At 41.7% G+C, this 25,445-nt stretch overlaps 1 protein-coding gene across 2 annotated transcripts in view; it reads right to left on the reverse strand.

The window, feature by feature from the left end:
* Positions 1–25,445, reverse strand: part of SMYD1 (SET and MYND domain containing 1) — a 57,958-nt gene that overhangs the window by 15,706 nt on the left and 16,807 nt on the right. The window contains exons 2-5 of one of the 2 annotated variants that reach the window (XM_060781350.2): positions 17,110–17,286; positions 11,345–11,558; positions 8,391–8,521; positions 1,477–1,515 (exon numbers count right to left, since the gene is read on the reverse strand). In XM_060781350.2, the coding sequence (XP_060637333.2) occupies positions 1,477–1,515; positions 8,391–8,521; positions 11,345–11,558; positions 17,110–17,286 (561 nt within the window). The remainder of the gene's footprint in view (positions 1–1,476; positions 1,516–8,390; positions 8,522–11,344; positions 11,559–17,109; positions 17,287–25,445) is intronic. The other variant, XM_060781351.2, reaches the window with a different exon arrangement.

Below are 25,445 nucleotides of genomic sequence, written 5' to 3' on the forward strand. Positions count from 1 at the left end.
TGGTTGAATTGTCCAGCTTTTCAAAGCAGTCTTAGGAGGAAGAAGCGGATCATCAGAGTAGTAGTTTTTGAGGGGAAGGTTTAATCATTTCTTTCTCACTATTTCACCCAGCTGTATCTTTCCGGTTCTTAGTTTCTACTCACAGTGTTCATTTTCACAGTGGGACTAAAAGCAGCTGGGTGGGAGTGTATGCTTTTAACTAGGGAATCGGCATCCCTTTTCTTTCACTGTCCAAATCCACTCACCGTCCTTCTCGTCTCCGAGAGACACAGTACTTACTTTCATACTTGGGGAAAAAACTCAATCTGGACTGGGTTGTTGTAGGTTTTTTCGGGCTATATGGCCATGTTCTAGAGGCATTCTCTCCTGACGTTTTGCCTGCATCCATTGCAAGCATCCTCAGAGGAAGTGAGGTCTGTTGGAACTAGGAAAGTGAGTTTATATATCTGTGGAATGACCAGGGTGGGACAAAGGACTCTTGTCTGTTAGAGATAGGTGTGAATGTTTCAACTGACCACCTTGATTAGCATTTGATGGCCTGGCAGATGATGGTGGGGTATAAATAAGGATTATTATTATTATTATTATTATTATTATTATTATTATTCCTCCTACTCTTTCCCAAGTGCTGTAAGGGGATCTGACAAGGAAACTTTGCTTGGAAGCCATGAATTCAAAAACAGAGACCAGCCTATGGCCTGGAACTAGCTAACGGTAGAACCTCTGATATTGTACTGCTCCAGTTCAACATTTCTAGATTTCATAATTTCTGATTAATAGTTTGAGAACAAACCATTTATTTGTTGTGTCCTTTTAATCATAAATAAATAAATGAATTTTAATAATAAATAAATAAATTTTAATCATGAATAAATAAATAAATTTTAATCATAAATAAATAAATAAATTTTAACCATAAATAAATAAATAAATTTTAATCATAAATAAATAAATAAATTTTAATCATAAATAAATAAATAAATTTTAATCAGTGCCCAAATGCATTGATCGTTTTAATCCATTGTACTCAATGCAGCCAAAATCAGAGTGGGTAGCGTATCAGGCAATCACATATCCACTACTATTCTAAAAGGTATATTGGATTCATTTTGGTTAAACTATTATTATTATTATTAGAGAATTCCATGCTATGATTTCTGCTGAAAGGAAAAGAGAGAAAGAAAAGGTTGAACAGCAACCATTAAGGAGTGTGGAGAGGCTTGTCAGAGAAGTAAAAGAATGATGGTTAAAATTTTGGGAGAAAAGTGATACAATACAAAATACAAAGATTACAAAATGAAGAACTGGGTTTAGTGGGACTTTTGCTTAAAATAGAGGTGGTAGAAACAGTGAAACGATGCACTAACAGAATTCTCTAAAGCTTGATTATGATTGTCTATAGGATGTTGGTGTCAGTGCAGGATAAGAGGGGGGAACGGTCAACCGGGGAGTATTATGCTTTCAAGACCAACCCACCTCATCTGTGTGTGGAACATTGACCTTACAGCCTCATGACTGAAAGACAAAAACAGACATCTACAGTTTTACAGAAGTACATTTTTAAAGCAAATGGAATCCATAGATTTCGTATCCCAAATGCTAGCACAGAACAGTGAAGCAATGTGCACAAACCAAAGGGAACAGCGAAGGATGGAGAATCATATTGCAAGCTGGAGGCCTAAACAAGAACCTGATTAATTCTCTGCCATTCACTTTTTCATCCACATTTTAAACACCTCAATTTATCTCTCTTTCCACTTTACTTTTTCATCCCCAGTGTGCTTCATTTGCTGCAAAACTGCATTCAAAGTTTTAAAGTACCGTATTTTCTGGCATATAAGATGTTGTGACTCAGCTGGACTCAGAGAGTGATGGTGTCCGTGATTTTGATGGGGATGATTTATTATTTACTTATTTTATATACATAGAATCATAGAATCAAAGAGTTGGAAGAGACCTCATAGACCATCCAGTCCAACCCCCTGCCAAGAAGCAGAAATATTGCATTCAAATCACCCCTGACAGATGGCCATCCAGCCTCCGTTTAAAAGCTTCCAAAGAAGGAGCCTCCACCACACTCCGGGGCAGAGAGTTCCACTGCTGAACGGCTCTCACAGTCAGGAAGTTCTTCCTCATGTTCAGATGGAATCTCTTGTAGTTTGAAGCCGTTGTTCCGCGTCCTAGTCTCCAAGGAAGCAGAAAACAAGCTTGCTCCCTCCTCCCTGTGGCTTCCTCTCACATATTTATACATGGCTATCATATCTCCTCTCAGCCTTCTCTTCTTCAGGCTAAACATGCCCAGCTCCTTAAGCTGCTCCTCATAGCGCTTGTTCTCCAGACCCTTGATCATTTTAGTTGCCCTCCTCTGGACACATTCCAGCTTAGAGTCAATATCTCTCTTGAATTGTGGTGTCCAGAATTGGATACAATATTCCAGATGTGGTCTAACCAAAGCAGAATAGAGGGGTAGCATGACTTCCCTAGATCTAGACACTATGCTCCTATTGATGCAGGCTAAAATCCCATTGGCTTTTTTTGCCACTACATCACATTGTTGGCTCATGTTTAACTTGTTGTCCACGAGGACCCCAAGATCTTTTTCACACGTACCGCTCTCGAGCCAGGCACCCCCCATTTTGTATCTTTGCATTTTGTTTTTCCTGCCAAAGTGGAGTATCTTGCATTTGTCACCGTTGAACTTCATTTTGTTCGTTTTGGCCCATCTCTCTAATCTGTCAAGATCATTTTGAATCCTGCTCCTGTCTTCTGGAGTATTGGCTACCCCTCCCAATTTGGTGTCGTCTGCAAAATTGATGATCATACCTTCTAGCCCTTCATCTAAGTCATTAATAAAGATGTTGATCAGGACCGGGCCCAGGACGGAACCCTGCGGCACTCCACTTGTCACTTCTTTCCAAGATGAAGAGGAAGCATTGGAGAGAATCACCCTCTGGGTTCATCCATTTAACCAATTACAGATCCACCTCACCGTAGTTTTGCCTAGCCCACATTGGACTAGTTTCCTTGCCAGAAGGTCATGGGGGACCTTGTCGAAGGCCTTACTGAAATCCAGGTACGCTACATCCACTGTATTCCCTGCATCTATCCAGCTTGTAACTCTATCGAAGTTACACCTCTCACCTCCAATGAGGGACTCAGCCGGTTTACAACAGAGGAATTCATACACAATAGTTTAAAACATCACATCCAATAATACACTAATATAAAATACATTAAAATACAATAATAAAATTACATAAGGCCAGGTCGTAAGAATAAAATCACTATTCATCCCCATCCGTCCATGTGGTCAAGAGTTATTGACTCACTCATCAAATGCCAGATTCCAGAGCCAGGTTTTCACCAACTTTCTAAAGGTCAGGAGGGAAGGGGCAGTTCTAATCTCCAATGGGAGAGAGTTGCAGAGCCGAGGGGCCACCACCGAGAAGGCCCTATCCCTCGTCCCCACCAGACGCGAATGCGAGGGTGGTGGGACCGAGAGCAGGGCCCCTTCAGAAGATCTTAACTACCTTGATGGTCCATAGGGGAGAATCCATTCGGACAGGGCCAGAGTCGTTTAGTGATTTATAGGTCAACACCAGCACTTTGAATTGTGCTTGGAAGCTCATTGGCAGCCAGTGGAGCTGGCGCAACAGAGGAGTAGTACGCTCCCTGTACCCCGCTCCCGTTAGTAATCTGGCTGCCGCTCGTTGGACTAATTGCAGCTTCTGGGCAGTCTTCAGAGGCAACTCCACGTAGAGAGCATTGCAATAGTCTATACGGGATGTAACCAGAGTGTGGACCACTGTGGACAAGTCAGACTTCCCAAGGTATGGGCGCAGCTGGTTCACAAGTTTTAATTATGCAAAAGCTCCCCTGACCACCGCCGAGACCTGGGGTTCCAGGCTCAGCGATGAGTCCAGGATCACTCCCAAACTGCGAACCTGCGTCTTCAGGGGGAGTGTAACCCGTCGAGCACAGGCTGTAACCCTATGCCCTGTTTGGCCTTTCGACTGACCAGGAGTACCTCTGTCTTGTCTGGATTTAGTTTCAATCAGTTGGCCCTCATCCAGTCCATTACAGCGGCCAAGCACCGGTTCAGGACTTGAACAGCCTCCTAAGTAGCAGGTGGAAAGGAGTAACAGAGTTGGACATCATCTGCATACAGATGACACCGAACCCCAAAACTCTGATGAGATTCAGATTCAGAGTAAGGATGTTCCTGTGTTAGACGAAGTAGACCAAGACCAGGGGGCAGAAGTTCAATTGTTTCCCACAGCAAGGGTTGATGCTGGGGAAAGTGAAACTACTGAGAGTGAGAGCCAGGTGCCTGATGAAGGGAGGGAGGATGCAGGGAGGGAGGATAGTTCTCAGCCAGCTAACAAGGGATTTGACCTTGATGGGGCTGATGGCTTAGATCAAGCTGATCAATTGGAATTGAAAGTACGAAGGAGTATCAGGATCGCCGGGAGGCGAGAGAGAGAGGCCCGGGGCCATAGGAAAGCCTTCATGTTGTCCAAAGAGTGTTAAACAGACTGTTTGAATGTGCCTCAGTGTCAGAGCAACTTCTTGCTTCAACCAAGAGACTATGGATTTATCTTGCAGCTATTCATGCTCATGTTTCAGGACTTTGTCATGTTCTCATGGGACTTTGCCTTGCCTATGCCTTCATGGATCTTGTTTGCCTATGTTACCTTGGACTGATCTTTTGAAATATACTTTTGCTTTTTGAACTTTTTATCTTTTATTTTAATAAAACCATAAAGACTACTGCTGGTGTGTTCTTTGGTATCGTAAGCAAGGTGGTTCTACTCTGAGGTGCGACATAAGACTACTTTTTAACCCAAGAAAATCTTCACAAAAGTCAGGGGTCGTCTTATACGTGGGAGTCGTCTTATACACAGGAGTAGCCTTATACGTAGGAGTTGTCTTATATGCGGGAGTAGTCTTATACACCGGGAGTCATCTTATAGAGCTGGTGATGAAACCTCCAATCCGGATTGGAGAATCTATGGTTGCTGCATATTGTGGGGGGAGCTCAAAAATGGCAGCGGCCGCATCCCTGCTGTATGCAGTGACTTTATGAAAGCATTAAAGGTGACGCTGTACAAGTACGGTAGAGGAAAATCCATTCAACAGGATTCGTGGACTTAATGAGGTCCTGATGGTGAGGTGAAGGGGCGTGTGCAGGTACAACTGTACCAGGAGCTCCAATTTTGTTTGCTTTGCATTGAATGTTTGTTGTAGTCCTAAGTTTCAGGGACTCTGAAGATAGGTGGCTTCTTTTGGCTGCAATCATAGGGCAAGCCACCTGTCAATTATAGTTAGATTCCCTGGTCCTGCTCCCTTTTTGGGTTTTAGAGGGAATAGGAGCCATTTTGGGTTCAGTCCAAACAGAGAAGCCTTTCATGCAGGACATAATACCAAGAGCTCCTGTAGAAAGCTTCGTCTTCTACAGCTTGGCCAGGGAGATACAGCCCCACAGCTTGGCCAGAAGATATACAGCCTTACAGCTCCTTCGCTGGGGGACTTCAGTCAGCCATCCCTGAAACCTGAACTCCTTTTCCCCTGGAAGTCTACAAAGCTCTGCTTGGTAAGGGTCACTCACGGAAGCCAGAAGCAGTTGGTACCGGGTGCAGGGGCTCCACGCCAACAGAGGCAAAGACAGATTGCCCAGATTAGAAGTTAAGGATTTCCCTATTAGCTAAAATACAGTTTATGAAGATAGTGCCTGTTCCCTATGGACAAGATTGAGAGAGAGCCAATAAACTGTTAAGAAAGCCTTAAAGTACTTGTTTGTTTTCAGTAATAAAGTACTTTGTCGAACCTTTAAGCAATCTAGAGACTCTGTTTTAAGGAAATCCAAGGGCCTTTAATCTGAGGCAGCCCCGGCGTCCCGTTGGGAGCATGGAATTTATGTCCTGTCTACAGTCTTATGCACAGGCCCAGTGTGCGACAGCATAGGGCACCTCACCAGGAACGTGTAAGTGAAGGGCGGAGCAAGTTGCAGACACCCGGGGCGCCCAGGGTATGGAAAAAAATAGAGTGGCTCTGGGCCTAGAAAAACACACCACTTTTACCTGTCTGGCCCGCCCTTGTATCCTATTACCATACCTCCTCCTCTGCTTCTCAGATCTCGCTCTTGAAGACTGCAGTGAAGCGGTGCAGGTGCGCATGTGCGAGATCTGAGAAGCAGAGAAGGAGGTACAGTAATAGGAAAAATACCATATTGAAATCAAATCTGATGCTTTTTAAATTTTTATTTGGTGTGCATTGGAAGAGGGGTAGTCTTATACAGTGAGTATATCCCAAACTCTATATTTTAACTGGAAAAGTTGGGGGTCGTCTTATACACCCAGTCATCTTATATGCCGGAAAATACAGTAAATTATGGAAGGAGTGGGCTGAGGAATCTTGCCCTTCCCAATAGATGCAGCCTGGATAAGTGTAGATTTTTTAGGCTGTATGGCCATGCTTCTAGAACATGGTCATACAGCCCGAAAAACCTACAATAACCCAGTGATTCCTACAATGAAAGCATTCGGCAATACCAAAGTAAACTGTTGCAGCCTCTCCTAGCTTTTCATCTGTGAAATGTTGGCGGGCATGAGTTATGCTTTAAGAGGCTTTGTGCATGCCCACCCATTTGACCTTATGCTCAGCAATTGCCTGCATCTGTCATGAGACCGAGGATACTATGTACAGTAGCAGATTCTTTAAAAGTCAATCTGGCCCAGTGCCGTATGTCTGAATTTAGAAAGAGCATGGCTCACAACAGTCTCCATCTTGCAAAGGTAAATAGTTTGTGTGACAGGTATCCTGCAGGACCAAACAAAATCATGCTCAAAGTGACCTTCGTTGTATTAGAAATTAACATGTAAAGCTTTTGAAGGGAGGGAGGGAAGGAGGAGGGGATAAGACTATGAATGTAAAACCCAATTTGGTGACTTCCTTTTGAAGTCAAGTACCATATATACTGATGTATAAGTCTAGAAATTTGAGTTAAAAAAATCAACCCCCCCCCCCCCCAAATCAACTTTTCCACAGGCCAATATGAATATTAGGGCTGGGCAATTCGTTTCGTTAATTCGTAATTCGTTAAAAAAATTGTTAATTTTTTAATTACAAAACGATAACGAACCAGTCTGGAGCAATTTTTTAAAAAAACGAATTTTTAAATCGTTTCGTAAATGTTTTGTATCTCGTTATTGTATTTGTTTCGTTATCGTTTTGAGGTCGTTTCGTTATTATTTCCGCATGTCTGGGGCAAGTTTTATAGTTGTTTTTGGTTTTCTAAGGGTTTTTATAGTTGTTTTTGGTTTAATTAAGCTTCAGAAGTTCCCCCTGTCCCATTTGGAGGTTTTTTAGCGTATTGCGCGGTCGCGTCCGCCATTAACGAATCGATTCGTTATTGTTTCGGAAATCGATTCGTTATTGTTTTGTAATTTTTTCACATTTACGAAATTTCGTAAATATCGAACTTTTTAAAAGGAAAATTTTGTAAATATTTTAAATAACAAAACGCAAAAACCCCCAAAAAACGAATTGATTTTAGAAACAAATTTTTCCATTGTTACCCAGGCCTAATGAATATTGTACATTAACTTATCAAAAAGGGAACCATCCCTTTCTCTGAGTAAAGAGGTGAAAAGCAAGGGTTGAGTTCATCCCAAGAGGACATAAAGGAAGCACTGGCCATGGTGCCATGGCATCACCTTTGGGGGTTTTGAATACTTGGCAGGAAAATGGTAGCAGCAGCCAGGAACAGCTGGTACCCTCAGAGTATTAGTGTTTTCCCCTCTCCATAGAATGACCCTGAACTTATTCACAAGTCATATCAAAATCCACAATTTTGTCCCCCAAACCTCCTCTCAACTTATATATGAAGTGAATTTATACATGAGTATATACAGCAAAGTTTCCTGAATTGATCTGTCAAAATTCAAGATGATTCTGATGGATTGTTGATGCACCAGATTATTCACTTTGAGTATAAACTACAGCAAGATTCCTTGGCACACAGACAGACAGACGCACATACAAACCACATTAAATAAATGGAAGCTGAGCAAGAGAAGAGCCATGCTATCAGCTAGCTCCCATTTATTTTAATGGGGCATACGAAGGAGAACCTTATGGAAGTTCTGACCTTTGCCATCCTCATGCACATTTTCTTTGGAAAACTATCAGAGAATAGTTCTACTATAATACTATAAGCCAAGAGCAAAGCTGACACAAATAACATTGAGTATTCTCTGAAAATGTGTTTCCATGCAACTTTTGAACATTCCTCGATTAAGATTTAGGCAATTTTTCAGCAGTTTACTGAAAACCTTGATTTTTTTTCCAGCGGAGAAAGTTGTCCAATTCAGGAAAGGAAATTTACTTACTTGCCATTGTTGAAGATAACGGTACAGTTGGGCCAACAGTCATGGTTTACCAGGCATAGGTTGGGAAAGATGCCCACGCCAACTGCTTGTAGACCCCTTTGGTCACTCAGGGTGAAACCATTACAGTTGATCTGTTCCAACAGAATATAAGAGGGAGGGGGATTAGAACATGGTTTTCTCTCTCCTGCAGCTAAATTTTGTACTCTCGGGAGCAACTACTCCACAAAAAGAAATGTAGGTGTCTTCACTAGGCTTGGGCGGTTTCGTTCGTTAATTTCGTAATTCGTTATTAATTTGTATTTAAATTAGCTTACAATCCGATATTGAGCCATGCAGGAATAGTGTGAGGAGTAATTAAGAATTGAAACAATTTTTCCAATTTTCGTAATTATTTCGTAATTATTTTCGTAATATAATATAATAATATATAATATATAATACAATATATTATAATATAATATACAATAATATAATAATATAATAATAATATAATAATATATAATATAATATATATATAATATAATATAATAATATATAATATTATAATATTATAATACTATAATAATAATAATATATAATATAATATATATAATATAATATAATAATATATAATATTATAATATTATAATAATATAATATAATATATAATATTATAATATTATAATACTATAATAATATTATAATAATAATATATAATATAATATATATAATATAATATATTATAATAATATATTATACAATAATATAATATAATAATAATATAATATAATAGTATATAATATAATATATATAATATAATACAATATAATAATATATAATATAATATTATAATAATATAATATAATATATGATAATATAATATAATATAGTTGTTGTTTTATCACACCAACAGTCAACAACAGAGGGAGAGGGAAGCTTCAGAAGTTCCCCCTGTCCCATTTGGAGGTTTTTTTTAGCATATTTACGAAATTTTGTAAATTTTGAATTTTTTTAAAGAAAAATTCGGAATTCTTTAAAAAAACGAAACGCAATGGACCCCTAAAAACGAAACAAGTTTAGAAACAAATTTTTCCGTTGTTACCCAAGCCTAGTATTCACAGCGTTCCTCCTCTTCAAGTAGTTATCAAACTAGGTTAATCTTGTTAATCTTGTTAAACCCTGAATTATTATTATTATTTTTATTATTATTATTATATTGAAACAAAAACACAGTGTGTCGCAGCAAATGAGATCTATATGCTGAATTTCGTATCACAAAGTTGGACACTTCCCAAGCGTCTAGGACTGTTTTGTCACACGCTGGGCCTGCAAAGAATTGCCTTTAAAATAGGACGTGCAACTTGAACCCAGCGGGAAGCCAGGGCCCCCCAAAGAGAAGTTCTCAAGGATTTTCCACCACAAATGGTCTTTAGATGGTTTGAGTATAAAATGTCTCTGATCTCTGTACTGACATGCTCTGTAGGCGAATGATTGCTACATTGCATCCTTTTCAGCTGAATAGCTAATAAACACCTCAGTGCCGCTTCTTCAACTTTGGTGAGGTTTATTTTGAATTATTTTAAACTCAATAAAATTGCTGAAATCAGGCTTCTCTAGCTCGCCAAAGTAGCGATCCCTCTTTGATGGGGTCTCAGGGTCCCTCCTCCTGGGGACGACCCTCCCAAAGTTCCTATCGACTTCAGTGTGGGCCTGCTTTCGGCTGATGGTATACGATTGTTGTTGTTGTGTGCTTTCAAGTCATTTCAGACTTACATCTCATTTTTCCAAAAACTATTTCTGAGACTCAAATTACACAGGAGGTGCAAAACATAAACAAACTGTATAGGAAGCAGTAGACAAAACGACATGAAAAGGTGGTAATATTAGTAAATGGTGAAAACCTGGGAGGGGAGGAAAAGATGGATCATTTTAAAGTGTGCCATTCTCTTATACGTGTATATATATTTATTTATTTAAAACGTTTATATCCCGATCTTCTCTACCTTCGTAGAGGAACTCAGACTGGCTATACAAATGAAACCCAAATCTTACACCTACTTGATGGAAATTTAGAAAGTATTCTCAATGTGATATTTATTTATTTATTTATTTAGAGATTTTTTTATAACCCAACCTCTTCTCGACCTCCGAAAAGGGACTCAGGCCCGCTAACAGCAGAAAATTCATACACACATAGAATAAACATAATAGCATCGTAATAGATTAATACAAAAATACATTAAAATACAGATCATACAATTACAAAAGCCAGGTCATCAGAGTAAAATCACAAATTCATCACCATCCGCCAGTGTGGTCAGCCGTTATTGACTCAATCATCATTCTGCAAATGCTATATTCCAAAGCCAAGATTTTACCAGCTTTCTGAAAGTCAAGAGGGAAGAGGCAGATCTAATCTCCAACGGGGGAGAGTTCCAGAGCCAAGGGGCCACCACCAAGAAGGCCCTGTCCCTCGTCCCCACCAGAGGCGATTGCGAAGGAGGTGGGACCGAGAGCAGGGCCCCTCCGGAAGATCTTAACAAACTTGAGGGTTCATAGGGGAGAATCCGTTTGGACAGGTAAACTGGGCTGGAGTCGTTTAGGGATTTATAGGTCAGCACCAGCACTTTGAATTGTGCTCGGAAGCTAATTGGCAGTCAATGGAGCTGATGCACCAAAGGAGTAGTATGCTCCCTGTACCCCGCTCCTGTTAGTAATCTGGCTGCCGCTCATTGGACTAGTTGAAGCTTCCGAGTAGTCTTCAGAGGCAACCCCACGTAGAGAGCGTTGCAGTAATCTATACGGGACCAGAGCGTGTAACCAGAGCGTGGACCACCGTGGCCAAGTTGGACTTCCCAAGGTACGGGCACAGCTGATGCACAAGGTAAGATCCACAGCTTCATTTTTTGTGGTGTGTACCTTTATTTTTGTTTTGTTTTTTAAACAAACAGCTTTCTCTGTGAAGTCAGACCTACCACACCCAAGATGTGAGAGATGTACTGCATGCCAAACTGCTTGCAATCATGTGGCCAGAACTCCAGGAAACTCTCCAGGTCAAGCCTCAGCTCTTTCTTCTCCTCTTCTCCAAAATGCTCGACGTGGTTCTGCAGGCTGTCAATGGAGACGAAACAGCCCTCTGTCAGGCCTCCTCCTTCTCTCTCTATTCTCCACATGATTCGGGCAGCCAACCTAGTAAAAAAAATGACAACATATTTAACCACTAGCTTTACTGAGTATCCTTCATACAATTCCCCTTGCCTCTTATGTGTCTGAAGTGGTGAACTCTCTCTGGGGGTTAGTCCAAACATTAGAAGATCTTTCCAAGGAGCTCAAATCTATCCTGCAAATAGGTTCACTACTTTAGGACTTCACCACATGCAATAAATCAGCTTTCTACACATTTGAGAAATGGCTACTGATGGACTTACTTAGGCAATCCCTTGTTGTCCGAGTAGGATAGTCTTCCAAGATCAGTGTACTGGTAGGTCCATAGGTGACTGTGGAGCCCTATTCTTGATCTGCATCTTCTCCCACAGTGAGGGCATTGGTTTCCAGGTGGAAGATGGTCCCGGTCGGGATTGGCTTGACGTGCCTTCCTCTTGGCACATTTCTCTCTTTCGCCCTCCATTCATGCCTCTTCAAATTCTACAGCACTGCTCGTCACAGCTGACCTCCAGCTAGAGCACTCAAGGGCCAGGGCTTCCCAGTTCTCAGTGTCTATGCCAGAGTTTTTAAGGTTGGTTTTGAGCCCATCTTTAAATCTCTTATCCAACCCAACCACCAACATTTAATTTTCCGTTCTTGAGTTCGGAGTAGAGCAACTGCTTTGGGAGACGGTGGTCGGGCATCCAGACAACATGGTCGGTCCTGCGGAGTTGATGGCAGAGGACCATTGCTTCAATGCTGGTGGTATTTGCTTCTTCCAGCATGCTGACATTTATCTGCTTGTCTTCCCAAGAGATTTGCAGGATTTTCTGGATACAGCGCTGATGGAATCATTCCAGGAGTTGCATGTGACGTCTGTAGACAATCGACGTCTCGCAGGCATATAGCAAGGTTGGGAGGACAATATTTATTTACTTTTATTATTTATTTACTTTATTTATATACCGCTTTTCTCAGCCCTCAGGTGACTCAAAGCGTTGAACAACATCGATACAAAAGATCACGAGACAAGTATAGGGCAATTAAAAACAATTGTAACATAAATCATTAAACATCAGTATAACAATCATTAGCGTCTCAACAGTAAAATCAGAATCCAGTCTCATCATCCATTATTCCGTATTCCTATGTTCAATTACACTGTTTAATCAAATGCTTGTTCGAACAGCCAGGTCTTCACTTTCCTCCAAAACGCCAGCAGGGAGAGGGCCAATCTGATATCTGCAGGCAGGGCGTTCCACAGCCGAGGGGCCACCACTGAGAAGGCCCTGTCTCTCATCCCCGCCAAGTGCGCCTGTGATGCAGGCAGGACAGAGAGCAGGGCCTCCCCAGATAATCTTAGTGTCCTATAGCTTTATACACAAGCACCTTGGTATCCCTACAGATGTCCCGGTCCTCAAACACTCTCTGCTTCATTCGGAACCAAGGCAGTTAAAATGGTGTCAAACTGCATCAATTCTACAGTGTAGACCCAGCCTAAAATCCCAAGTGCATTCAATGTCCCAGTGATACATCAGTGTCACTTCTGTACAAGGTTAAAATAATCTCATCAGATAGATACCTCTAGGACTATAGGGTTCAGCTACATAGCAGAATCTTTGGGGTTGTTCCCATCAACAAAAGCTATTTTTTCCTACGCAGTTGGAAGAAGGTACATCAGGCTTTCCCCCGTATGCGTATCACCACAGTTGGCAACTTACCAGAAAGACTAGCTCTCTTAACTGGAAGAATAGTTTCCATTGCAGCTCACAATACCTTTTTGTCTCGTATATCACAATGGGGTATTTTTACCCAGCACCTGCTATAAATAGCATACTGGATAAATGAAAGGACTCCACAGTAGCTACGTCTAACATTTAACAAAAAGCACATGGCAATTCCAGTCTACATCTTCAAGTAGTCTCCTCTAATTTCTGGCGGAAAAAGAACATTGATTTGCTCAAGTATCTCTCACTCTATCCACCTGTATATATATTTCCAAGCATTTACTTTAGTCATTTCCTTTGTGAATATAAGGTCTATAAATGTGTACCTTTTGTACACGTTCTTTTATTGGAAAACTGGGTCACAATAGATTGAAGTTCAAAAACTAAAGAATATGTGCCTTGAAGTTGCTTATTACTCCGAGAAGTATGATTTGAGCCATTCTGAAATACATCATTCCTCCACAGCTTAACTTTTGACAATTGGATTATTCATTTATTTACTTCTCCAGTGTACCCAAAGTGGTTTACAAGATCATTAAAACCACATCCTAACATCAGCCATATAAATAAGACATTAAAGTAACATGAAATTATATTCAAACACTAGCCATCCCCTGCCATGTGTTGCTGTGACCCAGTCTGGTGATCTGGAAAATAAAGTAATGAGAAAATATTGGATTCTAATATATGTAATTTCTTTATGTTTGTGGGTAAAAAATATTTCTTCTTGTTTCTTTGTCAGCATTGATATAGAGATTGCTGGGTTTGCCTACTCTGGAACATGCAACATATAATTGTCCTTCTTTAGGGGTCCCCTTCAAATCTATGATACTATATCTGTCATATACGTATATGTGTGTATATGTGTGTGTGTGTGTGTGCGTGAATCATATCTATCTATCTATCTATCTATCTATCTATCTATCTATCAATATCTATAGCTGGATGGCTCTTTGTCAGGAGGGCTTTGGTTATGTTTTCTTGCCCTGCTGAAAGGAGTTGGACTGGATGGCCTTAAAGCACCATTTCTCAACCAGGGGGGTCGGGACCCCTGCGGAGGACATAAAGCGGTGTTAGAGAGCTCGCCAAAGACCATCAGAAAATAAAGTAATTTTTGTTGGTCATGGGGGTTCTGTGTGGAAAATTTGGCTCAGTTCTATTGTTGGTGGGGTTTAGAATGCTCTTTGATTGTAGGTGAACAATAAATCCCAGCAACTACAACTCCCAAATGTCAAGGTCTATTTCCCCCAAACTCCATCTGTGTTCATATTTGGGCATATGGAGTATTTGTGCCAAGTTTGGTCTAGATCCAGCATTGTTTGAGTCCACAGTGCTCTCTGGGTGTAGATAAACAATAACTCAAAAACTCAAGGTCAATGCCCACCAAACCTTTCTACTGTTTTGGAAGTCCTGTGTGCCAAGTTTGGTTCAATTCCATCGTTAGTGAAGTTCAGAATGCTCTTTGATTGTAGGAGAACTATAAATCCCAGCAACTACAACTCCCAAATGACAAAATCATTTTTTTGAGTGATGGTCACTCATTGGGTTGTTAAGCGTATTCTGTCCAAATTTGGTGTCAATTCGTCCAATGGTTTTTGAGTTATGTTAATCCCACAAACAAACATTACATTTAAAGATAAAGATAAAGAGCCTGTTTTGAAGGAAATAGATTGCTATTGCATGCATGTTCACTGATTTTTTTTTAAAAAAAGATTCTCATTACTTTGGGGACAGAACATGTAGATTTATTGTAGAACACTTCTTAGAATCATAGAATCAGAGAATCAAAGAGTTGGAAGAGACCTCATGGGCCACCCAGTCCAACCCCCTGCCAAGAAGCAGGAATATTGCATTCAAATCACCCCTGACAGATGGCCATCCAGCCTCTGTTTAAAAGCTTCCAAAGAAGGAGCCTCCACCACACTCCGGGGCAGAGAGTTCCACTGCTGAACGGCTCTCACAGTCAGGAAGTTCTTCCTCGTGTTCAGATGGAATCTCCTCTCTTGTAGTTTGAAGCCATTGTTCCGCGTCCTAGTGTCCAGGGAAGCAGAAAACAAGCTTGCTCCCTCCTCCCTGTGGCTTCCTCTCACATATCTATACATGGCTATCATATCCCCTCTCAGCCTTCTCTTCTTCAGGCTAAACATGCGCAGCTCCTTAAGCCGCTCCTCATAGGGCTTGTTCTCCAGACCCTTGATCATTTTAGTCACCCTCCTCTGGACACATTCCAGCTTGTCAATATCTCTCTTGAATTGTGGTGCCCAGAATTGGACACAATATTCCAGATGTGGTCTAACCAAAGCAGAATAGAGGGGTAGCATTACTTCCCTAGATCTAGACACTATGCTCCTATTGATGCAGGCCAAAATCCCATTGGCTTTTTTTGCTACCACATCACATTGTTGGCTCATGGTTAACTTGTTGTCCACAAGGACTCCAAGATCTTTTTCACATATACTGCTCTTGAGCGAGGCATTGTCCCCCATTCTGTATCTTTGCATTTCGTTTTTCCTGCCAAAGTGGAGTATCTTGCATTTGTCACTGTTGAACTTCATTTTGTTAATTTTGGCCCATCTCTCTAATCTGTCAAGATTGTTTTGAATCCTGCTCCTGTCCTCTGGAGTATTGGCTATCCCTCCCAATTTCTGTACTACTGTTCCTCAATATGTTTTGCAATCTCAATCTCGGGGGGGGGGGGGTTGCAAATAAAGATAAAAATACAATAGAACCAGCAGCTAAAAATATTATAATTTATATATTTCTTTACTGGTTTTGGTGTCTCCCTCCTCATTTTGTTAACTAAAGATGATTTTGATACGTAGGTACGTAGGTCTCCTCCATATGTTTGAGGATATCAGGATTACAAGTTGCAACTAAAAACTGACTTCTCGTCCAGGACTTCCGCGTGTCAACTAAATTGTTGTATTGCATATTGCAAGAACTGCATTCCTGAGTCCCTCCTAGCTATGGTGTATCTCACCATGCACTGATTTATTTAATATACTTTTATGCAATATTTGCAAGGGACCTCTAAAAGCTGTTGAACTAAAGGACAGACCAGATATATTTTGTATGAATGAATGAATGACTTTAGTGGGCAAAATCTCTGGGTCTCAAATATTATCATCTTTTTCAGACTACAGTAGACGGACATGGGCAAAGGAGTCTTTCGGGCTGCAAAGGTCGACAGCAAACTACACAATGGTTGGAAGCTCACTCCAACCCAGGCTGGCTTCGAACTCATGACCTTTTGGTCCGTAGCGATCTTAATGCAGCTGACTCTCAGCCAGCTTCACCACAGTCCCGGTGCTAAATCGTAATTTATTCAATTACGCTTTATATTGTTTGATAAGTAACTAGTTATAGTTACTTGTTACAATGATCAATAACTCACTTGTGTTACTTCTTTCTTGCTTGTTTTATATAACTGTTTTGTTACTTTTTTTTAAAGATAAGAAATGGAGCCACTGTGGTGTAATAGTTTGAGCATTGGGCTAAAACTCTGGAGATCAGAGTTCAATTCCCTGTTTGGCCATTGAAACCCATTGAGGGACCGTGGGAGAGTAATACACTCTTAAACCCAGAAAATCCTGCAACAGAGTCAACTACTTGAAGGTATACAACATCTACAACAACAAAGATAAGAAAGTGGCCAAAAAACTATATAGCTGTAGAAAGCACTGTGTTAGCTTTGCATTAATTCTAGCAATGTACCCTGCATTGAAACTGGACAATTTATAGGGCTTGGTACCACGTAGACACCAGTGACATATCTTTCCTGAATGCAGTAGAGGCATTCCAGCCCTCTGCATGAAACTTGCACAATGATATGCTGATCAGCCTCCATGTGGCAGTGCCACTCCACTTACCGGATGTTTTCATTGGGTGCTTTCCCATGCTTCTTGATGGCAGCGCACTCACTCTTGTGGTTCACCCAGGCATCCTTCTGGCAGGTCCGGTCACAGTAGTGGGCAAATTTGCACTGGCCACAGCGATGGAGTTTTGCATGCCTTTTAAAGCATGTATGGCAGACAAGATGGGTGAGACTGAAAAAGAGGTTGAAGGATAAAATCATAAGTAGAAATCTGCAAAGAGCATTTTACTCTTATTTAGTAGTATATCACAAGAGCCTTCCAGTCACACCAGCAATTCTTTCAAACATTGCCCTTGCAGTTCAAGAGGCAAAGGTAAAGGTTTTTCCCTGACATTAAGTCCAGTCGTGTCCAACTCTGGGAGTTGGTGTTCATATCCATTTCTGGAGCTGGGTTTGCGTTGCTGTGGCCCAGGGAAGGCTTTGACGATGTCTTCTTTTATGGAGTGGATGGCCTTTGGGGCTCCATTCCAACTGCATGGCCATCTGTCAGGACGGCTTTGATGGTGTCTTCCCTTACTGCAAAATGAGTTTGAATTGGATGGCCTCTGGGGCCCCTTCCTATATCCCAAAAGGTTTCCCGTGCCTGTCCTTCCCTGCACGGTGCCAAAGGGCCTCTTCCCAGCAATCACTCTCCCTCCCTGGACTCCCTCCCCAGCCTCCCTCTCTCTCCTCCGGTTCAGGGCCCTCTTTACCATGTTGGGCTCTGCGCCACTCAAGTGCTGCAACGGCAGCTTCCCCACAACTTCAACCACCAACTCTGCCATTTTGACTGCTGGTGAGGCTTCTTTCACAACAGGAGTGGGCCTGCGGCTTCAATGCCTCTACGCAACAGCCCTCTTGGCTCCAAAGCCCTCCTGACAGATGGCTATCCATTTGGAAGGGAGCCCCAAAGGCTATGCAGCCCAACCTCCTTTGGCTGCAAAGGAAGACACCATTAAAGCCCTTCCAACTCATGGCCAGCCAGTTGTAAGGAAGCCCCTGTGTGTGGGTGGCTGTGCACACACGCTTAGCTCCTGAAGCAGGTAAGGCCAGCTCCTTCACAGTGGGCAGCCATTCATGCAGCCAGGCTTGCAATCCTCTGGTCTTGCGGGGAGGGTTGCCTGGTGGCCACTTGGGCCTCAAGGAGGCACTATGGTGGCTCCAGCTGCTGCCGGGGCTTGCCTAGCCAAGCCTCCACGCCCTCCCTCCTTCCCGTTTTCCTTTCCTCAATCCCTCCCCTCCCCAAAAGAAAGATGACTCTGCTTTTGCACATGAAAAAGGACTCCAGAGCTAGGCTTCTCTTCCCTCACAACAGTTGGTGCATTATTCTTCTCGCGCGCTGGGGAAGGGGGGCTTTCACGTATGCTGTGTAAGGTATTTTTCTTTTGGGGAAGTTTTAAGTTATTTCTCCTTCATTTTTTAGGATTTTTTATTTGAAAGACATAGATTGGATTAGTATGTGTTTTGTTTCCAAATTTGGGGTCAATTTGTCCACTGGTTTTTGAGTTATGTTAATCCCACAAACTAATATTACATTTTTATTTATATAGATGAATTAATAGAAGAACATAACGTTATCTACCAAGCCCCAAATAATGGTGCAGTCTTAGAACATTGAACAGGACTCCAAACAGACCAATGTCCTTTTATGTGAACTTGATGCTTATTTTTGGTCTCTTCCAAACACCTTTGTCATCTCTCAGGCAACAAAATGACTGCAGCTGCTCTTTATACAAGAGCCAGCTGTCTTCATAAATTTCATTTGAAACTTGGGAGGCATTTAGTCAAAGGTAGCAGGACAGCTGCAAACTCAGACATTCTCCTCTTTTCTGTTTCTGTTCTCATTCATGGTTTACATGTGGAAATGTGGCTTCTGGATTTTGGAGTGATGCCTAGTGATTAAGAGATAACAATGCACATTCTTGGTTTGGAGGAGAGAGATAATAATTCCATGGAGAAGAAAATTACATGGGTGTGCACATGCCTAAAGATATCTAGTGGCACATATCCATTCGGCCCAGGACAGGAATGTACAGTAGGACTCCTGGATCTATGACAGTTACATTCCTGGCTTTGTGTCGAAATGTGAATCCTCAGATAACGGCAACCCTATTGAAATGAAGGTCTTCCAGCTCAAGAATACCATAGAGTCCTGCTAGACAATGCCTAGAGAGGGCATATTTTGTCAGAAGTGAATGCCAATCCTGAAAATATAGGGGCTCATACTAGATCTAGTGTTCGGAGTTGCTTTCTTTGTTCTTGTTTGAGAGGGCATGGAAGCCAAGAAGAATAACAAATATGATGATGGGGTTAGATAATAATAGCGATAGGTGTAACTAATAAAAGCAATAGGAGCAAATATATGTCACAGTACATTACTATAGCACTTTGATACTGCTTTAATTGCCATGGCTGCATTTTATGGAATCCTGGAATTTTGTGAGGCATGTGCCTACAGACCATGGAATTCCTTAGAGCTGTGATAGTGAAAGGGGTCTTAAAGTGCAATGATTCTGCACTGTGAAAGAGATCCAAGCCCCACATAGTATAGAACAGAGCTTTCCAAATTGTGTGTCATGACAGATTAGTGTGTCAGTTGTGGTGTAGAGTTGTGTCACATGAATAACAAGAAACATCTGAGTCTGTGTGAAATAAGCAATAAATAATATGCTTCTAAAATAAAAATGAAAGGCTTTTATGAGATAATGTTGTGTTCATTATTACTAAAACTGAATTTCTGTGTTGCAAAATGATGCATGTCTAAAAAGTGTGTCCCCAACATGGTTTGGAAAGTTGTAGCTTAGAAGATGTGTAATGCCAAGGAGCACAAGCTGAAAGCCGATACTAAGTTAAAGCAAAGTCAACAACTTCCAGTAGACCCTAAGCTTTTCTTCCCTCCCAGACACACGCATTGACACACAGCTGTAAGCGTAATTCAGCTTCAAAACAAGGTGCCTTACCTTATTTTGAAGCTGAAATGATGGTATGGGGCAGCCGTGCTCCAAAATTATGTTTTTGCTGATGGTAGAAGAGTTTAAAGCTCCCTTTCAAGGGCCCAAATTTGCTGAAGACTGGAGTAATCTTCAACTCCTATCTTCTGGGTCTATAATAGCATGCCGTGCTATCACCATGCCTCCTCCTCATGTGATGGTTTCATCATAAGTGAAATTTAATTTAGACATAATCTATGCTTTATTACACAAGTGGCAAAACTATTATAATCCCCATTTGTCTTAAATCCATTTAGAATGTATCTCATTCCCTTTTTTATAGGCCCTGGGTGTTTGCAGCTGCGACCATACCTCGTGAAGTCTGACTTGGCTAGCGTGGTCCACGCCTTGGTTACATCCAGATTGGACTGTTGCAATGCGCGCTATATGGGGCTGCCCTTGAAGATGGCCTGGAAGCTCCAACTTGTACAACGGGCGGCAGCCAGGCTCCTTACTGGAGCAAACTATAGGGAGCATACAATGCCCCTTTTAAAACAGCTTCACTGGCTGCCGATAAGTTGCCGAGCCAAATTCAAGGTGCAGGTTATGACCTATAAAGCCCTAAACGGTTCGGGCCCCGCCTATCTTCGTGATCGCATCTCCATCTATGAACCAGCGCAAACTTTAAGATCTTCCGGGGAGGCCCTCCTTTCGCTCCCACCACCATCACAAGCACGGTTGGTGGGGACAAGAGAGAGGGCCTTCTCGGTGATGGCCCCCCGCCTCTGGAACACCCTTCATGGAGAAATAAGACATGCCCCATCCCTCCCCTCCTTTCGTAAGAGCCTGAAGACCTAGTGATTTAAACAAACCTTTGAGAACAACTAGTTCTAGCTCTGCCCCAGATGCTGTTGAAATTGGCCATATCTTTTTCTACCAATTACCCAGGTCCCTTTCTTCTATTAGGCCCTGGAAATGTACAGCCATAGACTCTACCTAATTTCCCATGACATCTAAAATCGCAGTAGCCCAGCCTGGCCTTTTAAACTGCCTTGAACAGGCAGGATTATTTTAAATATATGTGCTATTGTGGTTTTTAATGCAGGATTCTTTTAATATGTGCATTATGGCGACAATTTTTATGTTTATATTTTGTTTTGTTAATTCTTATAGTTATGTTGTTTTTTTATTTTGTATGTTTTGTGATGTTACCTGGGAACCTCTCTGAGTCCCCTCGAGGAGATGGAGCGGTATATAAATAAAGTATTATTATTATATTATATTGTCTTGTTAATTTTATATTTATGCTGTTTTCTTTTTATGTATTGATTATGTTACTTGGAAACTGCTCCGAGTCCCCTCGGGGAGATAGAGCGGTATATAAATAAAGTTATTATTATTATTATTATTATTATTATTATATTGTCTTGTTAATTTATGTTTATTCTTTTTTTCTTTTTATGTATTGATTAATGAAGTTCAACAGGGACAAATGCAAGATACTCCACTTAGGCAGAAAAAAACAGAATGCAAAGATACAGAATGGGGGATGCCTGGCTCGAGAGCAGTACGTGTGAAAAAGATCTTGGAGTCCTCGTGGACAACAAGTTAAACATGAGCCAACAATGTGATGTGGCGGCAAAAAAAGCCAATGGTATTTTGGCCTGCATCAATAGGAGCATAGTGTCTAGATCTAGGGAAGTAATGCTACCTCTATTCTGCTTTGGTTAGACCACATCTGGAATATTGTGTCCAATTCTGGGCACCACAATTCAAGAGAGATATTGACAAGCTGGAATGTGTCCAGAGGAGGGCAACTAAAATGATCAAGGGCCTGGAAAACAAGCTCTATGAGGAGCGGCTTAAGGAGCTGGGCATGTTTAGCCTGAAGAAGAGAGAGCTGAGAGGGGATATGATAGCCATGTATAAATATGTGAGAGGAAGCCACAGGGAGGAGGGAGCAAGCTTGTTTTCTGCTTCCTTGGAGACTAGGACGCGGAACAATGGCTTCAAACTACAAGAAAGGAGATTCCAACTGAACATGAGGAAGAACTTCCTGACTGTGAGAGCCGTTCAGCAGTGGAACTCTCTACCCCGGAGTGTGGTGGAGGCTCCTTCTTTGGAAGCTTTTAAACAGAGGCTGGATGGCCATCTGTCAGGGGTGATTTGAATGCAATATTCCTGCTTCTTGGCAGGGGGTTGGACTGGATGGCCCATGAGGTCTCTTCCAACTCTTTGATTCTATGATTCTATTATTATGTTACTTGGAAACCGCTCTGAGTCCCCTCGGGGAGATAGAGCAGTATATAAATAAAGTTATTATTATTATTATTATTATTATTATTATTATTATATTGTCTTGTTAATTTTATGTTTATGCTGTTTTCTTTGTATATATTGATTATGTTACTTGGAAACCTCTCTGAGTCCTCTCGGGGAGATAGAGCGGTATATAAATAAAGTTATTATTATTATTATTATTATTATTATATTGTCTTGTTAATTTTATGTTTACGCTGTTTTCTTTGTATGTATTGATTATGTTACTTGGAAACCGCTCTGAGTCCCCTCGAGGAGATGGAGCAGTATATAAATAAAGTTATTATTATTATTATTATTATTATTATTATTATATTGTCTTGTTAATTTTATGTTTATGCTGTTTTCTTTGTATGTATTGATTATGTTACTTGGAAACTGCTCGGAGTCCCCTCGGGGAGATAGAGCGGTATATAAATAAAGTATTATTATTATTATTATTATTATATTGTCTTGATAATTTTATGTTTATGCTGTTTTCTTTGTATGTATTGATTATGTTACTTGGAAACCTCTCTGAGTCCTCTCGGGGAGATAGAGCGGTATATAAATAAAGTTATTATTATTATTATTATTATTATTATTATTATATTGTCTTGTTAATTTTATGTTTACGCTGTTTTCTTTGTATGTATTGATTATGTTACTTGGAAACTGCTCTGAGTCCCCTTGGGGAGATAGAGCAGTATATAAATAAAGGTTTGTTTTGTTGTTGTTGTTGTTGTTGTTGGTCCTAAGACTTACATCCCCAGCAGGCTAAAAGCATCAGTGAAGAAGAAATGCTAGGTAGCTAAACAAGATGAAAAGGTATTAAAAAAAGAAGAATAAATACGTTAACATACCTTGCTTCTCTCTGTATTGTATAAGCAACCCTAGTGTAATATAGTTCACCATTCCTCTCTTTCAACAAGGTAAATTCAATAAGGTGGCCATCCTAATATGCAAGAGCGGTAAAGGCAAGTGAGAGCATAATATGCAAGGCATAAAATCTCCCATACAGTTAAGATGGTTGCTTAGAAGAAGCTGCACAAAGCAATCAGCATCTTAAAGTTAGCTAGCAGTTGAACTGGGCATCAGTCGGAAGAAGTACCTGACTGGTTTCCATCAACTGTCAAGTCAGGGAGGTGAAAAGGCGATGCAGAGATTGTTCTCCTTATAAGGTCACAGGGAGATCACAGAAGCCTGGGTAAAAACAGCTGCAGCTCAGACTTTCTCTTCTGTGGCTGCTGGGAAGAAAAAGTCATCTACGGGCCCTTCCACAGAGTCCTATATCCCAGAATATCAAGGCAGAAAATCACACGATATCTGCTTTGAACTGGGTTATCTGGCCTTTGACCTGTGAGGTCCCACAAGGTTCCATTCTTTCCCCCCATGCTTTTTAACATCTACATGAAACCGCTGGGAGAGGTCATCCGGAGTTTTGGAGTTTGGTGCCATCTCTATGCGGATGATGCCCAACTCTACTACTCCTTTCCACCTAATTCCAACGAAGCCCCTCGGGTGCTGGACGAGTACCTGACCACTGTGACCGTCTGGATGAGGATGAATAAGCTGAGGATCAATCCCGACAAGACAGAGGTCCTCCTGGTCAATCGTAGGTCGGATCGAGGTATAGGGTGGCAACCTGTGCTTGATGAGGTTGCAGGTCCGCAGCTTGGTGTCCTCCTAGATTCAGCTCTGACGCTTGAAGCCCAGGCATCAGCGGTGGCTGGGAGGGCATTCACACAATTGAAGCTCATGCGCCAGCTGCGACCGTACCTCGTGAAGTCGGATTTGGCCACTGTGGTCCACACCTTAGTTACCTCTAGACTGAACTATTGCAATGCGCTCTACGTGGGGCTGCCCTTGAAGACTGCCCAGAAATTCCAATGGGTCCAACGAGCGGCACCCAGATTATTAACTGGTGCGAATTACAGAGAGCAGGCAACCCTCCTGTTTAATGAGCTCCGCTGGCTTCCATTTATTTTCCGGGCCCAATTCAAGGTGCAGGTCCTGTTCAACATCTTTATTAATGACTTAGATGAAGGGCTAGAAGGCATGACCATCAAGTTTGCAGACGACACCAAATTGGGAGGGATAGCCAATACTCCAGAGGACAGGAGCAGGATTCAAAACTATCTTGACAGATTAGAGAGATGGGCCAAAACTAACAAAATGAAGTTCAACAGGGACAAATGCAAGATACTCCACTTTGGCAAGAAAAACGAAATGCAAAGATACAGAATGGGAGACGATGCCTGGCTCGAGAGCAGTACGTGTGAAAAAGATCTTGCAGTCCTCGTGGACAACAAGTTAAACATGAGCCAGGAATGTGATGTGGTGGCAAAAAAAGCCAATAGGATTTTGGCCTGCATCAAGAGGAGCATAGTGCCTAGATCTAGGGAAGTAATGCTACCCCTCTATTCTGCTTTGGTTAGACCACACCTGGAATATTGTGTCCAATTTTGGGCACCACAATTGAAGAGAGATATTGACAAGCTGGAATGTGTCCAGAGGAGGGTGACTAAAATGATCAAGGGTCTGGAGAACAAGCCCTATGAGGAGCGGCTTAAGGAGCTGGGCATGTTTAGCCTGAAGAAGAGAGGGCTGAGAGGCAATATGATAGCCATGTATAAATATGTGAGAGGAAGCCACAGGGAGGAGGGAGCAAGCTTGTTTTCTGCTTCCCTGGAGACTAGGACGTGAAACAATGGCTTCAAACTACAAGAGAGGAGATTCCATCTGAACATTAGGAAGAACTTCCTGACTGTGAGAGCCGTTCAGCAGTGGAACTCTCTGCCCCGGAGTGTGGTGGAGGCTCCCTCTTTGGAAGCTTTTAAACAGAGGTTGGATGGCCATCTGTCAGGGGTGATTTGAATGTAATTTTCCTGCTTCTTTGCAGGGGGTTGGACTGGATGGCCCATGAGGTCTCTTCCACCTCTTTGATTCTATGAATCTATGAAAGCCCAGGACGGTTTGGGACCCACCTACCTGCCCAACCGTATGAACCCACACAATCTGTGAACCCACACGTTCTCTTCGATCTTCCGGAGAGGCTCTTCTCTCGCTCCCGCCTGCATCTCAAGTGTGACTCATTGGGACGAGAGAGAGGGCCTTCTCTCTG

Source organism: Anolis sagrei, chromosome 6 (genome assembly GCF_037176765.1).
Source record: "Anolis sagrei isolate rAnoSag1 chromosome 6, rAnoSag1.mat, whole genome shotgun sequence".
NCBI lineage: Eukaryota > Metazoa > Chordata > Lepidosauria > Squamata > Dactyloidae > Anolis > Anolis sagrei.